Source organism: Aquarana catesbeiana, linkage group LG06 (genome assembly GCF_042186555.1).
Source record: "Aquarana catesbeiana isolate 2022-GZ linkage group LG06, ASM4218655v1, whole genome shotgun sequence".
NCBI classification, from domain to species: Eukaryota; Metazoa; Chordata; class Amphibia; order Anura; family Ranidae; genus Aquarana; species Aquarana catesbeiana.
In genome coordinates, this window is record NC_133329.1 from 275,568,058 (window position 1) to 275,584,715 (window position 16,658).

Here is a 16,658-nt window from a genome sequence, read left to right on the forward strand (position 1 = left end):
TTCTCACAGTTACAACCTTTTGTAAACACCTGCCCCACCCTATTAGATTGTAAGTTCTTCTGAGCAGGGCCCTCTTAATCCTCTTGTATTTTATTGTATTATAACTGTATTGTCTCCCTTTTATATTGTAAAGCGCTGCGTAAACTGTTGGCGCTATATAAATCCTGAATAATAATAATAATAATAATTACTAATTTTACATATTTAATATATTCATCAAATATATTTGATCAAATTAATTTGGTGCACGCAAGGTGGAGTTTTATCACTTGTAGCTATTAAAGAAATAGTTTAAATGAAAATGTTTGTGCCCAGAGTTTATCTTTAAACCTCAAACATTACATGATCTATAAAATATTTGTGTACTTCATTGTCTTATTTTATGTTTATTTGCATTGTAGGAGTCTGAAAGTGATATGATCACTGGACGCACCGTTCAAGCATACAGTAGTATGCAACTAACGTATTTACTGCTCTTTCTGGGAATATTTGGCATCCACATCTTCTCCTGTCATGGTCAAGTAGATCCACTTGCCCTAAGCCGTGCAGATCCCCAGTGTTGGGAATCTTCTACAGCAAAGCTACTGGAGATGAAGAAACCCCGGATAGCAGATTCTGTGCCTGAATTCTGGGACTTTATGATATATTTGAAGTCATCTGACAACCTTAAACATGGTGTTTTGTTTTGGGACCTAGCACAACTTTTCTGGGACATCTATGTACACTGTGTACTTTCCAGAGCGCATGGCCTTGGTAGAAGACAACTGGATGACGGAGAAAAAAAAGTAACTAACTTCATTTCACAGTACACCTCAAGTAAGTCTTTTGAGATTTGGCCAGAAGAGTTGCAACAAGCTTTCAAGCTACAATGCACAAAGCACAATACAATCTGTTAGTACTCTGAAAAAAACATTTGCTAGCAAAAATGTTCATTTTTCTGGCATCTACAAAGTTATTGTGTAATGTGCACAGATAATTTAGTGTAGTTATGTAAAACAAAATGAACTGCAAATGTCAAGCTGTTTATTATAGTAATATGGTCAAATGTAAGGGGTCAGTCTACCCAAAATTGATATTTTTTTTTTATAGTTGGTCAAAGTAAACTACTTCTTTTTTGTCTTGAATGCTCCAAAAAGTAAGATCTCCCTGTCATAATTGTCGACTCTTCAAGTTCACCTGGAAGTTTGAGATTTTTTTACCATCTTTTTTGTGTTCCAGCACCTCCCATTTTGTTCTACAAAAACATATATAGAATAATTAAAAATATTCAAGAGGGGAGAGTGGGAAACCCTCAAAATGACTACAGCAGATGTGTAGACCCATTAACTCAAGTACAGATATCTAGCCAATAGGGTTCATAGAGATAAAACCGTCTAAAGCATTTAGGATAAACCAAAATACGTAAGAACTGTAGGTGGACCGATCCTTTAATGAACAACTTGCCCCTAAGTGAATTCCTCAATTTTGAATAGGATTAATGTTCCACTGCGTCATCATTGTTGTTCAGGATACTAGAGGGAAAGTCTCCTCCTCACCACAAGCAGTAACAGTCTGAGCCATTTTTGTCACTGTAGACATGCTTCAGTGGATTTCCCCATAGAGATATATAGAGAGAATGTGGCAATGGCAAGGATAAAAAAAATCATATTTAGAAAAATGTTGCCAGAGAGTAACAATTTTGATTATTTTTGATTGTACAGTATATCTTCTAGGAATAAATCTCAGAAAACAGAAAACCACATGCAAAACCAGCAGGAGAAGAAATGAATCCCTTTATGATCTAAATATTCACAAGGCATCAATATTCACAACCTATATTGTGCACTGTCATATACCCAGTCTATTGGATGATCGGATCAAATAAAGAGTGACTGAAGCATAGATAGACTCTTAAAGCTGAACTCTGGGATAAGCAAATATTGTCATAAATACAGCAGATATTTGTATTCTTACTTGAATCTTGGTATACTTTGTGCATTTTTTCTAGATATGTGCAGTAACACAGCATGAATGATTTCTTTAGTGTGGGAGCTTCATGTGATAAAGATCATTGACTGCTGCTCCTTCCTCTCCTTGTGCAGGGTGTCTTTATATCCGTCGATAGTTTTGATTAGTGGTGATAACAGTGGTGAAATAAATTACACTTGGGATCATTCACAAAACAGTAGAATAGAGGAAAAGCATGAGGGCCAAAATGATATAATATTAGATGATAGCAATAGTGAAAAAAAATTCCAGTGAATAAAGTAGGAATAGAACAGTGTTACGTACATACAGTAGGTGAGGTCTGCAAGTGACCATGTGGTCATGGTAATGGCAACCTGAAAGTAGTGCTGTCTGAACTAAGAGGATAGAATGGTTGGGCTCAATGCCTAGGAGACTCAGTCCTATGTTTGGTGGGGATGGGGGGGGGGGGTGTAATAGGATGGTAGAGTAAACTTAGTCAGTATAAAAATAGAGCCCAAAAGAGCCCAGCGGTCCAGCGGTCATGTGGGGACCATACTGTATTGAGGAATGAGATCCCAATAACAGATGTATTCTTGGTAGTAAAATACTTATTAAAGCACTTAAAACGCATTTTGTGACTATCAGCTAGTTCCTCAGAATAATTAAAAGGTGACACACTGTACATTACAGGATGTCTATACAAAATATAAAAGAAAAGGATAGCAATAAAAATGACTTTCATCTGGTAAAGAAAATAATAAAAATGATCTTTGCAGTAACCCAGTGTGAAAGTTTTCCTTTGTGCAGGCAATTCATGTAATAAAGACCAATGACTGCTGCTTTCTCTGTGCATAGTGACTGTTCCTGTATCTGTCCCCCCTGTAGTTTACAGGCATAGCTTTGCTCCCTGCACAGACTTTGTGCAGCACATTGGTGTCACTGCTACTTTAACAAAGTAATAGCTGTGTTTGCAAAGTCACACATTGTGGATGTATATCCTTTGTGGCTATTAAGGGATATAGTTAAAGCAAACGTTTGTTTCTGAAGTTCAACTTTAAAGAAAAAAAGATTTTTTTTCTGTGCATTTGACAAAAGAGTTTTTCCATAGGTGTGAAGATCCTATTTTCCAAAGATCTGTAAGGAGACAAAAATCAAAAACTGTCTGCCTTCCTAACCTCCCTGTCACAGGCAAATCTCAGGGCATTCTAGACCAAGCTTTGATACTCTGATAACGCTAGTTTACCCAACATTTCTGCACATTTCCACAGTCTAAGCAGCCACAGGTGGGGAGCATTTGTCCTTTGCCCATCTGCAGGTAGGACACATTTACCCTTTTTTGGGTGCTGGGCATGATGTACAGCCACAGCACGTTATGGTGCAGTAGAGGTGGTGCAGTGGCTAACAAAGCCATCCTCGTCCTTCTCTTCTGTCACCTAGGCTCAGACTTACTTTCAGTGCACCACAGTTGCCAAAGTGGCATATTCTGACTCCTCAGCCAAAGCTACTTCTGTTGTTGTCCCACCAACTGGCAAGATTGAATTATTTGAACATAGTGTCAACCACCTAATGCTAGCGAGTTCACATCAATTAATTGGCTCTGATGTTAGCTCTGAGGTTAAGGAAGAGAGTAATGTTCCTGCACCCATAGCAAGCTGCTGAGATCTCTGACTGTACCTGAGTGCCCAATAAAGCAGAGGAGGAAAGTGAGGAAGAGGCACGATCCCAATGAAGCAGGATAACATCCAGGGGCAGCAGGCATTGGCCATTTTGTTACCACATGCATGAAAAGACATCTGAACTCTCACCATGCAGCTCACTGGGAGCACAAGAAAGCCACACATCAGGAAAAGGGGCTCACTTCTCCTCCCCCTGCCAGCACCTCCCATTCCATCTCTACCCCCACTATACACCATGCCCTCTCAGCAGCCTCCAGTGATAGGAATGATGGTATAGCAAGGGGTCTACCCTATGGCTCCTCCAGTGGAGAAGAGGGCCTACATGTAAAGTAGGGGCAAACATAGGCAGGAACCTTGCTCTAATTCTGCCAACACCAGAGCACTAGCTGTAGTATTGAGCTGCCAAGAAAATAAACCCAAATTGCTGGTGTTACAGTTCCTGCCTACAGGCTGGTGAATTCTGCCCATTTTGGGGAATTTGCAGAATGGACTATACTGCAGTAGTTATGTCCTAGCCACCATTTTTTTGTCTGTAAGGCCATCCCTGCAGTTCGCTATGGCCAAGGTGTAACTGAGCCTCCTGTTGGTGAAAGGACAAGTGGTGGAGAAGGGGACCACCTGAGCAATGCCTTTAAAGAATGTTTCAGTCCTTAACACCCAGGGCTGTCTGCTGCAAGCACATATTGGCAGCATCTGCAGTACATGCGCACACAGTGGCTAATTATCTGGGGTTATGAGAGGATGTAGGGAGCCAAAAAATGAATGACCTCCTGGATCATTAGGTCATGAGGATGGACCACTGGCCAGAGTTTGCTGAGCTATTGGGCTGGCCTGCAGCTAGCATACTCTCTGATTGTGCATTCAGTTCTGTCGGAGGGTTTGTGACAGACAAAAGAGTGCATCTGTCCACAGATACCGTTTACCGGCTGACATTTTTTTAATGAATCAGCCTTGGATCAATATTGGATCAGCAGCAGCTACTAAGACCCTGATGCAGATGCTGCTGATTAAATGTGTGGGGGGTCCTGCCACCCTCCCAGACTTTTTGTTTTTGCTGCATTCCAAGCTTCTACTTTTATTGCTACAGGCCTTACAAAAAATCTCAGGTACTGCCACCATTGCCATGTCCAGCCCCTGTGAGAACTCCCAGTTACCCGTCAATGTTAAAATTTCATGCTACTGCTGTAGGCCTGCTACCATAACCTTCAAAAATGAGGGAATAGATGCTCTTATTTGCAACAGAAGTTTTAATGTAGCGTCGCAATTTCTTCTGCAGTTGTTTAACAGTTGCAAAGGTTGTATTTCTTTTTTTTTTTTATCCTGGACTCTGCAGGAAGAAGTCTGCCAGGTTACATTGTTTGGCCACCACCAACACCCAAGACACAGATTTTTCCACAGCTGTGTGACATTTTCACAAAATATAATTTTTTTTCCCATGGATCAAGCTTCTCCTGTGCAAGAATATGTGTGTTGGGTTATGGTGCTTTGGCACTTTTAATACCTGAAACTTAACTTTTACCAAGTTGTATTTATGCATGTAGAAATTGTTCAGCTTTTGAAGCTGGATAATTACTGCATTGATCATTAAATATTTTGGTGAACTACAGTGTATCATCATTAGAAATGATTAATTGGTTTATGCATCTTCATGCTGCTCCCTCAGTTGTGGTGTGGCCCTATCAGTGATTCCTTGGTAGAAACTTGGGAGCATTGGTATCTGATAAGCAGAGGTAAAGCTGACAATGTACTGTGGAGATGCCAAGTCCCATTTAGGGTAGAGTCAGGTCCCAAACCTGGCTGAATGATAGCCGAGTGGAAGGACATCAGAAGCAATATCAGGAATGTCAAGAACAGGCAGAAATCAGCAAAAATCAGGCAACAAGTTCCTCAAAACATTTTTCTCCTTTGTCCTAGGGAGAATAAAATGTAATTTTTGAATTTACAGATGGTGACGGCCTGTTCTTTCTTGCCATTGATGAGCAGGTTCTGTGCAGAAAATCAGTATAATTAGATATAAATCTCTGTGTTCTGTCCCGCGGACATGAAAAAAGCTTGGTTGGCTTTAAAGTACTTTAAGTTTTCCATCTGCTGCATGGAAACAAATAAGTTAAAGGAGAAGTACAGACAAAGCTCATTTGGCTGGCTGTACTCCTGTGGATCACAGGAAAGCCCGCTGTCGGCTGATGTCACAGAGCCAGTCCAGGCTCAGGAAAGATCGCAACCATATGGTTGGGATCCTGGTAATGAAAATAAAGTCTCCCCGGATCTCCCAAGCAGAGAGATATGGGGAAATAGGGGATTTTACCAAGCCAAAAAAAAATACAATCATAAACAAGGGCAATTTAAAATTAAATCAACAATGTTTATTACACACCATTAAAATCTAGAAATACATTCTAAAAACATGTAGTAGACGCTACCAAGCTTGTTATACAGCCAACAGCCACTTGGAGGTAATGAAGAATGGTGGAGACCGAAATGGGCTTCTTCTGGGCTTTGTATTCACAGCTTTTTGACTGGTAAGTAATACAGACAATACATTATTCTAACACAGTATTACTACAGATTATACATGCCATATCCAAATTTAAAAAAAAAGAAATATATAATACAGCAACAGAAAGGGGGCACACCCGCAAGAAGGAGGGAAAAAATAAAAAATAAAAAATAAGTAAAAAACAAACAAGAACAAGACCGACTCTAAAGAGAGCATGCAAGAACAACAGACTGGGGGGCAATGGCAAAAGACAACAAAGCACATGACCTCGTGGGATACGCACCCCAAAGTTTAAAACAATAGGGAAAGCTGATAAAAAAGAGATACCCAGCAAATAGAAAGATCAAATCAAATATAAAAGACAACAGCATTTGTATAATCAATAGACCCCTCATAAAGACCCTCATGTATATAGGCACCAAAAAAGTAGCTCACCCTCAATCGTAGTAGTCCTCCATGCAGGTGAAGGTAGCCCGATAGTTGAGGTGAAAGGAGGGGAGAAGGTACCTGCCGGAAAGTAAAAGTTAGCCCCAAAGAGGCCGTATCATAAATCACCACCAGATAGGTTGGAGAGGGAACAAATAACCCTAGGTAAAAAAATATATAAATACTGTATGAAGGGTGGTTAAACCACAAACAAACCCAAACATAAAAGGGAAAAGAAAACCAAAGATAAATAAGTTAGAATTTGAGAGTGCCAGTCCTAACTCACCTTTGTGCTCAGCTACTGTCCTTAACACTGGATGAGCTCCCAGATTGGTCGAGTGCATCAAAATGGCAACGCCAAACAGAGAGCAGCAAGGGGCTGTTTATATATCCCTGAGGGCAGCTCTGACTGCACCTATTGCCCTTCACATCAGTGGGAAAATTCCATGAGTAAAACAGCGACGGTCGTTCTCCTATATTGATGACGTACTTCCGGCAGCAATTGGAAGTGATGTCAATATGAACAAACGAGTCTGCCCAACAGGCTAGAAGGATGAGGACACATCCAAGCGGTGGGCGCATGAGAACACAGTATGGTTGGGATCCGCCCACATGCCTTGATCAGCACCCTAAGACCCCTTTCACACTGAGGCACTTTACAGGTGCTACAGTGCTAAAAATAGTACCTGTAAAGAGCCTCTCCTGCCTCTCCAGTGTGAAAGCCTGAGTGCTTTCACACTGGAGCGGTGCGCTTGCAGGACATTAAAAAAACTCCTGCAAGCAGCATCTTTGGAGCAGTGAAGGAGCGGTGTATACACCGCTCCTTCACCGCTTCTGCCTATTGAAATGAATGGGCAGCGCTGCAGCAGCACTTTGCGGTGGTTTAAACCCTTTCTCGGCCGCTAGCGGGGGGGTAAAAGCACCCGCGCAAGCAGCCGAATAGCGCCACGAAATTGATGGTAAAGCGCCGATAAAAATAGCGGCGCTTTACTGCCAACGCACCCACCGCCCCAGTGTGAAAGGGGCCTAAGCGGCAGCTTGAACCAGCTACTCCCACCCCCTCCACAGCTCAGCGCTCCAGTGAGCATGGGGAGGGGCAGGGAGCTGTGACAACCAAGCGATCGGCAGTGTTTGATCACTCGGTTCTCAATGTTAGAAGTGCCAGGGGGACAGATGCAGCATCAGACCGATGCTGCATCCACCTAGGTAAGTATGATTCTAGAAAAAAGCAAAACCCCATACTTCTCCTTTAAAGTAATTGTAAACCATTACAAATACCCAGTGAAGGGATTGGACTTAAACAAATCCTCCTACATAAGGTGTACCTGTCTATCTGCAGTCTTCTCTTTTCTATTCAAAGTGCTGAATTCATAAGCTTGTCTGAGAGTTCAGAAAAAAGGGGGCAGAGAGTTAAAGTTAGGCTCTGCAGAGATCAGTGAGAAGAGCTCTAAAAGCTGATTGGAGGGAAAAGACACACGCCCTTCACACAGCACACGGGAACAGAGCTGAGGCTGTCAATCAGCTTGAGCTCCCTACCCTGTCACCATTTTTCTCTTGGTGTCAGGGATGCTAAATGCCTGCTTAAAGCATTTGTTACCCTAAAAAAAGGATCCTGTTCCTTTAAAGCATGAATAACAGCACCTAAATAACACCTAAAATACCTGGCTTATCCTGCCTGCTATGTCCTCCCCCTGTAAACTGACCACAGTTAATTATGGCTGCTGAGCCCCAACACCATCCCAAAGCACTTTTCGCCCATGTTAATGGGGACAAGTGCCTCTTTCCAACAACCCTGCGCTGTGGTTGTGGGGGTCTGCAGGCCGGGGGCTTATCAGAATCTGGAAGCCCCTTTAACAAGAGTAGCCTCACATCCTGCCCCCCATGTGAATGAGTACAGGGTACATTGCATTACATTCACACCTACTGTGTGAAAATGTTTGCTTTTGTCACTAAAACACTACGATTTGCATTGTGGGTTTGTGGATTGTGATTTGTACACAATACAGTGTGCTACTGAATGATCACAACAAGCTATGCTCTGATTTGTTTTGCCCTTTTGGGCAATTTATATGATGTTGATAGCTTTAGCTTTTTTGTTTTAAAGGGAATACCCTTTACACAAAAAAAAAAAAATCATTTTTGTTTGGCAAAACTACCTACTAAAAATATATTTTGGGTTGGAAACCAACCATATTGGGTTGCTGCTGCTGTACTTAAGCAAAACAATTATGTAAAAGTATAGCAAATGAAAAGACACGGGGGCTGATTTAGTAAGAACAATGCGTTGCACCAGTTCATACCTTAATTGGTGTGCTGGAAAAGTCATTAACCGAACGTGTGAACCAGCGCACTTTGAAGCACAAAACGATAGTAAATATGTAAACTGCAACTGTCGCTAGAGTAACTGCGGGTTCCTCATTGATAATAGCGCATGCCCAATAAAATTGGTTAATTCATTTCATTGGATGTGTCTTGTTAGGCATTTAATAGGTGTTCTCAATTAATTAACCCTTTTGATGCTAATCTCATTCCTATTACTTGTAATATATCTTTGAAATGTGTTTTTTTTTCTATTTTTACCCAAATCTTTCAATACATTACAAAAAACAGAGAAGTGTTTCTAAACCCAATAAATTAATATTTTCAGATCTTGATCTTTAAAGGTGACCATACACTGCAATCAGTTAGATCTTAAAAAAATTAGATTTAGTGCCTGTTTGAGTTCCTTTAATTTGAATTAATTGTTCAAGTGCGTCTTCCTATTACCTATTTTGCCAAAATATCGAGCTGTACAGAGATTGGCCAATCAGATTGAATAGTGCATGACTATCTGCCAAATTGACCACTTGTATTTTCCTGACAATATTTCTTGGGCATTAAACAATATACATGTGAAACCACCTTTTTTCAAGACATGCTAGAGTGATCAGGAATCTTCAAACTACGGCTCTCCAGCTGTTGCAGAACTACACATCCCATGAGGCATTGTACAACTCTGACATTCACAGCCATGACTAGGCATGATGGGGATTGTAGTTCCTGAACAACTGGAGGGCCATAGTTTCAAGAACCCTGTGCTAGACCATTATTATGCCTCCAGGATTGGGAGTGTGGCATCTACCCAACTTCCCTCTGCTGGTGGACACAAGAACCTACATCTATAGATATATATATTTGGACAGCACAGTGGTGTAGTGGTTAGCACTTTCACCTAGCAGTAAAAAGAGTTGCTGGTTCGAATCTCGCCCGTGACACCATCTGCCTGGAGTTTGCATGTTCTCCCTGTGCTGGTTTCCTCCCACAGTCCAAAACATGCTGGTAGGTTAATTGGCCCTAATATGTATGAATGTGTGTTAGGGACCCACACAAACACCACCCCATGGTAAAAATTTTTTTTTTTCTTAATTTGCAAATAAGGATCATCTCTTACTCAGAGAACAGAGAGCGGGGTATGGTGGTGGGAAGAAATTAGCAGAAATACAAGCAACTTCCTGTAGGGGCTTGATATCATTCCTGTGTGTTGGCCACAGCTTCCAGGAACCAGATATGAGCCATGGGTACATACCTCCATGCACACAGCAGTTGTGCGTTTCACATACACAGCAGTCGCACATCTAGCTGCAGGAACCCAAGTTTTAGGGAAATTAATAGTAAAGCAAATGCAGATTTCCAGGACTGGACTAACAAATGTTTCTCGTGAAAGGGAACTGGTGTTTTATATTAAACAAGGTCTAAATGGGCCATTGACATGCATCACAGTTGAACTTGGGAATGTGTCTTTGCAATTTCAAACTAAATGAAATCCTTTCTTATTTTTGCTCGGGGATAGAATGCAGAGTGATTAGAAGTCTTGGCAGTTTTTGAGGATGTCTGCACCCCTGATATGGTGAAGACACCCCCCAAATTTTGCCACTTTATCCTTCAAATTTATTCACTTCCTGTCACATAGCCAACAGGAAGTGAGGGTAAAACCCTACCAATGTCTTTCCTTGGGGACACAGGTGAATCTAAATAGTTTCCCCATTAGGCAAATTGGACTCTAGCATTTTGCTGTGTACACCCCAAATTATTAGGTATCTTGGACTTTGGGGTTTATTTACTAAAGGCAAATCCACTTTGCACTACAAGTGCACTTGGAAGTGCAGTTGCTAGAGATCCGATGGGGACATACAAGGAAAATAAAAAAAAAAACGCATCTTTGCTTCTACATGATCGGATAATAAAATCACCAGCGCTTCCCCTCAGATTATGTGGGGTGTACACAACAAAGTGCTAGAGTGCAATTTGCCTAATGTGGACACTAGTTAGATTGACCTGTGTGTCCCTAAGGAAAGACATTGGTAGGGTTTTACCCTCACTTCCTGTTTGGGTGTGTGACAGAAAGTGAAGCCAATTTTAAGAAAAGGGGCACAAAGCCCAACCTAAAAAAGACAAGCAGGGGTTCTAACACTCATTTGGTTTCCCTCAAATGCCCACAATTATAATAGGATTGTCTTGAGCTCAACCCTCTCCTCAAGTACCCCCAACAGGCCATGTTTGCATGTTTTGCTTCATCTTGCCCAGGTGCTTTAAATCACAGACAACGGCTTGGTATTTTGGACAGCTATTTTAGCTAAGATAAATTACAAAAACATGTCCTGTCGGGAGGACTGAGGCTGAGAACCACTGCGCTAAAATGGAAAATTGAATGCCTACCGCTCTGTAATTTTCCTTTTCTGGGGACAATCCATGGCACACAATCCGTGCATATGCTACCATGAAAGCACCAGGAAAGTAACTTAGACAAATCACACTTTTTTTGTTTTGCAAAGCCAATCAGCCTAGTTAACCTGCAGCTGGGAAATCTGCTGCATGAAAATTAACAAAACACAAAAAAAAAACCAAACACGCAAATTTGCTACAAATTTTATTGGTCAACAAAACAGGACTTGGAAAAGAGCAAGGAAAGCAAAAAACACATGTTATGTTAATTTGAGACACTAACAGAATATGGTTGAGGTCTGACCGTTTTGCAGAGGAAATTAACAGGAGTGCACCCACACAACGGACATCTATTAAGGATTTAAACATTAGTCACAACAACCTGAGGAAGATTTTGCAAAATAATGCAGCACAGACAACTAAATCAAAGTGAAACAACCTACCAACGACACACATTGACAACATCAAAAATATTTCAGGGGAAAATATCCCCCCCCCACTCAAAACAATACAATAAACCAAAGTAAAAAAAACTTGCTCTAAAACACATCTGTTTTGCAAAGACATAACAAACAAAATACAAAGAGAAAATACATGTGTTACAAACTCTATAAGGACACCCAAATGTACTCTCACGCCGGCCCCACACACAATGGATGGTTCAGGAGGGGGTTGGGTGATCGCTCTTCTCACCCCTGTCCTAGCTGGCCCTGTTGTATGCTCTGAAAAAGGATGTGGTTTGGATTGGTGAAGGCAGCTCACAGCCTTTTGATAATGGAGTGGAGTGTGGAGTTCCCCTTTAAAAGCAAAAGTTAGCTCATGAAAATACAAGGGGTTAGAGGTGGGAGACAAGAGCATTGGAGAATGGAGTGTGGAGTTCCCCTTTAAAAGCAAAAGCTAGACCAAGGAAATCATATGCATTAGAGGGGGAAGGTTAAATGCCCTTTAAGGAGGAGCTAGAGAAGCGAGAGTCTTTTTACATAATTTTAACAAGATGCATGTCACATGTTGGCAACATAGCATGCTAACATGACCTGTGTGCAAATCTCCTTAAAAAAATACATAGCGGTGAACCAGCGTCAAGTTTAGAGGTGCGCCCGTTCAACCCACGCAATTGCATTTGCGTTGCTTGACATTTACTAAGATTTTGGCCGTGCAGTGAACAAATGCATTTGAACAAGCGCAAGGGCCGCTTGCGCATGCACACTGCTTACATTGATCTCGCGCAGTTCTAAACGTACTTGCAGGCACAGCAGGCTTTCTCTGAAAAAGTTACTTTCTCATTCTATTTTGGGCATATTTGTTACTTGGGCAGTAAACTTCCTCACATCACCTCACATCACCCCATAATATTGGCACCTCCAACTTCTATTAATATTAAATTGAAGATGCCGTGCGCCATGTCCAAAGTGGCGCGCAGATTGCATTCTCTTGTGAGATCGCTATAGTAAATAGGGAATTCGCGCTCTGTTCCCGGCATACTGTTTCGTAAATGTGAAAATGTGCGTTGCGCCTCAGAGTGCGACTCTACTGATGGCGCATGTCTTTCGTAAATCAGCCCCAGTGTGTCGCTGATGCTGTCATCGAAAGTCTTTGAGTATTTTCATATACAGCTATAGGGCATCTCCTTAGCATGTTCTATGAAAGAATGGCATATTTTTTATGTTGCGCTCTGAGCCACTTTAAAATGGCCTCTGTTCAATGAATGATCATTTTTTTTCTTTGTCTTTTGGCACAGTACATGTTCCCTGGGTCAGTTTCCCAAACCCACCCACCCCCTTTTCTTTTTAAGTCCCTTGACTTTTAGCTTAGAAAATGGTCATTACTGAAAATGAACATTTGGCATCCATTGATTTCAATGGGGTTTCAAATGAAACAGTGATAACATTTGCTGAACGGTCACTGAACTGAACCCGGGTATGTCTGGCTCATCCCTATTGTCCAGTAAGGCAGCTCATCATAGTAATGGACCACTAGAAATGGTAGCCTTCATACATTTGTAGTGTGTTCCCTCAACCCCCCTCCTTATAGAGTCTCTTTAGATGTTTTTCTAAAAAAAGGTGACATAAAGCAATGCCACTAAAATTAAGTGTTAACTTCATCTGGCATTTTGGTGCAATATAAAAATGAATTTCAATTCCCTAAATGGTAAGCATTGTATGCTTTGGTAATGCTTATGGCTCAGGTCAAGCATAGATTCACAGTAGTGGACATTGCAAACTAATGCCACTGTTTGCACTTGCTGAACTCCGAACTTAGGTCAAATTGATTAGAATAGCCAATATTGGGGTTTAGTTTTGTGTCAGCCCCTTGCTACAAAAAGGAAGGTTTCCTTGCAGCCATATTGACAATGTGCTTAGCTGTAATGGAAAAAAGCGTAGTTTGAACTGGATGGACAGGTGTCTTTATTCAACCTTACCAACCATGTAACTATGAGTACTGCTGAAAAAGTGCATAGGGTTATATTAGTAAAGGGATTGCAGGTACTGGTCTCTTGCAGCAGATTGAAAGGGTGTGGACAAAGGATTTTTATAACTTAATCAGTGACGGCTGGTGCTCCATTTTTTGGGGGGGAGGCGGTCCATCAGTCAAACCCCCCACCACTCCCCCCTGTCACTCGGTAAACCATACACCACCACCCCTGTCGCTTGCCCATCCGCCCACCAGCCTCGCACTTACCCCATCTAGGCCCCCTGTGCTTCCTCCTCCTCCTCAGTGGCTTCCTCTTCGGCAGCCAATACGGTCGCTTCTCCTCCTGGTCAATCGGGTCTTAAGACCAGCTTCCTGATTTACGGGAGGAGAAGCAGGAAGACAATAGAAAATATCATTTCGATATTGTCACACAACTGGGTGGGCTCAGGGCGCAGTGCTCTGCGGCCCAAGCCCACCCTTTTTTTAAGCCAATTAGAGCCTCAATCTCTAATCATGTCCTTCAAAAAAAAAAACTATGAAATCCATGCATCTGGCACCCTGCATGTAGATTAGGGGACAGGCACATGGATTACCCTGCGCCCCTAATGGAGAGTCCGCCACTGATCTCAATGCTGCTGATGTTGCTGGTTGTAGTTTCTTTTAAAAACTTTTTTTTTTGCAAAACTAGTGTAATAATTATTTCCAAAATGCATAAGCACAATATCTTATGCCCCGTACACACGGTCGGACTTTGTTCGGACATTCCGACAACAAAATCCTAGGATTTTTTCCGACGGATGTTGGCTCAAACTTGTCTTGCATACACACGGTCACACAAAGTTGTCGGAAAATCCGATCGTTTTAAACGCGGTGACGTAAAACATGTACGTCGGGACTATAAACGGGGCAGTGGCCAATAGCTTTCATCTCTTTATTTATTCTGAGCATGCGTGGCACTTTGTCCGTCGGATTTGTGTACACACGATCGGAATTTCCGACAACGGATTTTGTTGTCGGAAAATTTTATCTCCTGCTCTCCAACTTTGTGTGTCGGAAAATCCGATGGAAAATGTCCGATGGAGCCCACACACGGTCGGAATTTCCGACAACAAGGTCCTATCACACATTTTCCGTCAGAAAATCCGACCGTGTGTACGGGGCATTATTGTTTTTTTTTTTTTTTGTGAAGGCATGTGACAGGGTGATTTGGAGGCAGGAGACAGTTGGAGACGGGCAGAGTGTTGTCACCTCAGTACACAAAGTGTCTTTGCAAGCCTCTTTATATAAGTATCACTACAAGTAATTGCTAAAGTGTTTATGACATTTTAGTGGTTGGGCTTACATCTGTTTTAACAAACTATGCTTGAGTTCTTTAAATTACAGTGCCGGGGTACATTTTCATTAGTGCCTTACTTGTGTGCATAGACCTGTACACCCAAAAATCTTTTAAAAAGCGATATCTATCTGCAACAACTGATTGATAGATAGCTCTTCAATTGTCAATACCTTCTACATTTTTATAATAAATGGGTTATTTTTTCTTACTTTTTTTTAGATTATAACTTTAAGATTATGGTGATTAGAGTGCGGTAGTTGCTTACAATCCACTTAAGAACTTATTAATTTTGCATTTTGTAAAGGAAAAAAAAGTTCAAGAATGGTGTGCACCTAAACCACCTTACCCTTCATCACTCACATTCACTGAACTCCCCTATCCCCATAGATAAAATGAAGGTTAGGCAAGTGCTGGCTAGACGGATCTATTCATGATTAAAACTGTCCTGCTGCTGGTCAATTTGAGACTGCTGTATTTTCTCCATGCCAAAAACCAAGAAAAAGAATGTGTGTGTCCACCTCACTATCCATACTAGACCCTTATTTGAGCATATAGCTTGGCTGACCTGGAAAGGTGGCGCAGCAAGCCTACAGCCCCCTTCTCTGAACAATACCAGGTTACATGCACTCGACTTTGGGAGGGTACTTTGCCAGCAGGAAAGCATATTCTCCCCATTTTGATGAGAAAAGGGCTCTATGCCTTCCCTGGTGGATGTTGGGGTCTTCCAGGGGGATTTTTTCAGAATTTGGAAGCCCCCTTTAAAATAAAGGGACCCATAGATACTGCCCCCGTTTAAAGAGGTATGATGTATCCCTGGTTACTCTTTCACAAGGAAAGCTGAAAATTGTGCAAGAAATGGTGCAGGACCTACATAAAGAAAATATTTTGATGTGATGCATGTTGTGGGTAGTTTCACATGCATTTCATTGCACCATGAATGTGTGCACACAGTGTGTACAGGATCTAAAAATATGTAAATAAACCAAATGTAAGTTCATAAGTTAAATAGAACTTAAAGTGATTGTAAACCTTCGTATTTTATTTTTTTTAAATAACAAACATGTCATACTTACCTCCACTATGCAGCTCGTTTTGCACAGAGTGGCCCTGATCATCCTCTTCTGGGGTCCCTTGGCGGCTCTTGCGGCTCCTCCTCGCATCAGATAACGCTCTAGGAGAAGCGATCTCCCGGTTACCGTGTGGGCGCGCTCCCGAGTCCAGCATTTGCGTCCATAGTCCATGCCGGACTCGGCCCCGCCCCCTGGGCCTGTGTCATTGGATTTGATTGACAGCAGCGGAAACCAATGGCTGTGCTGCTATCAATCTATCCAATCAAGAGCTGGGACCTCGCGCAGAGAGGGAAAGCATGTCTCGGCCGAGTGAATTACGAGGCTCAGGTAAGTAAAATGGGGGGGCTGGGGGGCCGGTCACTGCCAGAAGTTTTTTCACCTTAATGCATAGGATGCTTTAAGGTGAAAAAACACGAGGGTTTACAACACCTTTAAGTTTATCAATTTTACAATACAGATTTGAGTAAAGACAATAACTGAAGATGAGATGTTTTAAAGATGTGTGGTAAATAGCTATTCTAATATTAATAATGTGATATTATATCTTAACTCCACTTTTGTTGTGAAAAAAACAAACCCCTTTCAGTGCTCTA

General features: G+C 41.7%; 1 protein-coding gene across 1 annotated transcript in view; it reads left to right on the plus strand.

Moving 5' to 3' along the window:
• The window catches only part of FAM237A (family with sequence similarity 237 member A), a 76,598-nt gene that overhangs the window by 33,502 nt on the left and 26,438 nt on the right, over window positions 1–16,658 (plus strand). The window contains exon 2 of the mRNA XM_073633388.1: window positions 402–816. Coding sequence (XP_073489489.1) covers window positions 417–816 — 400 coding nt within the window. The 5' untranslated portion in view covers window positions 402–416. The remainder of the gene's footprint in view (window positions 1–401; window positions 817–16,658) is intronic.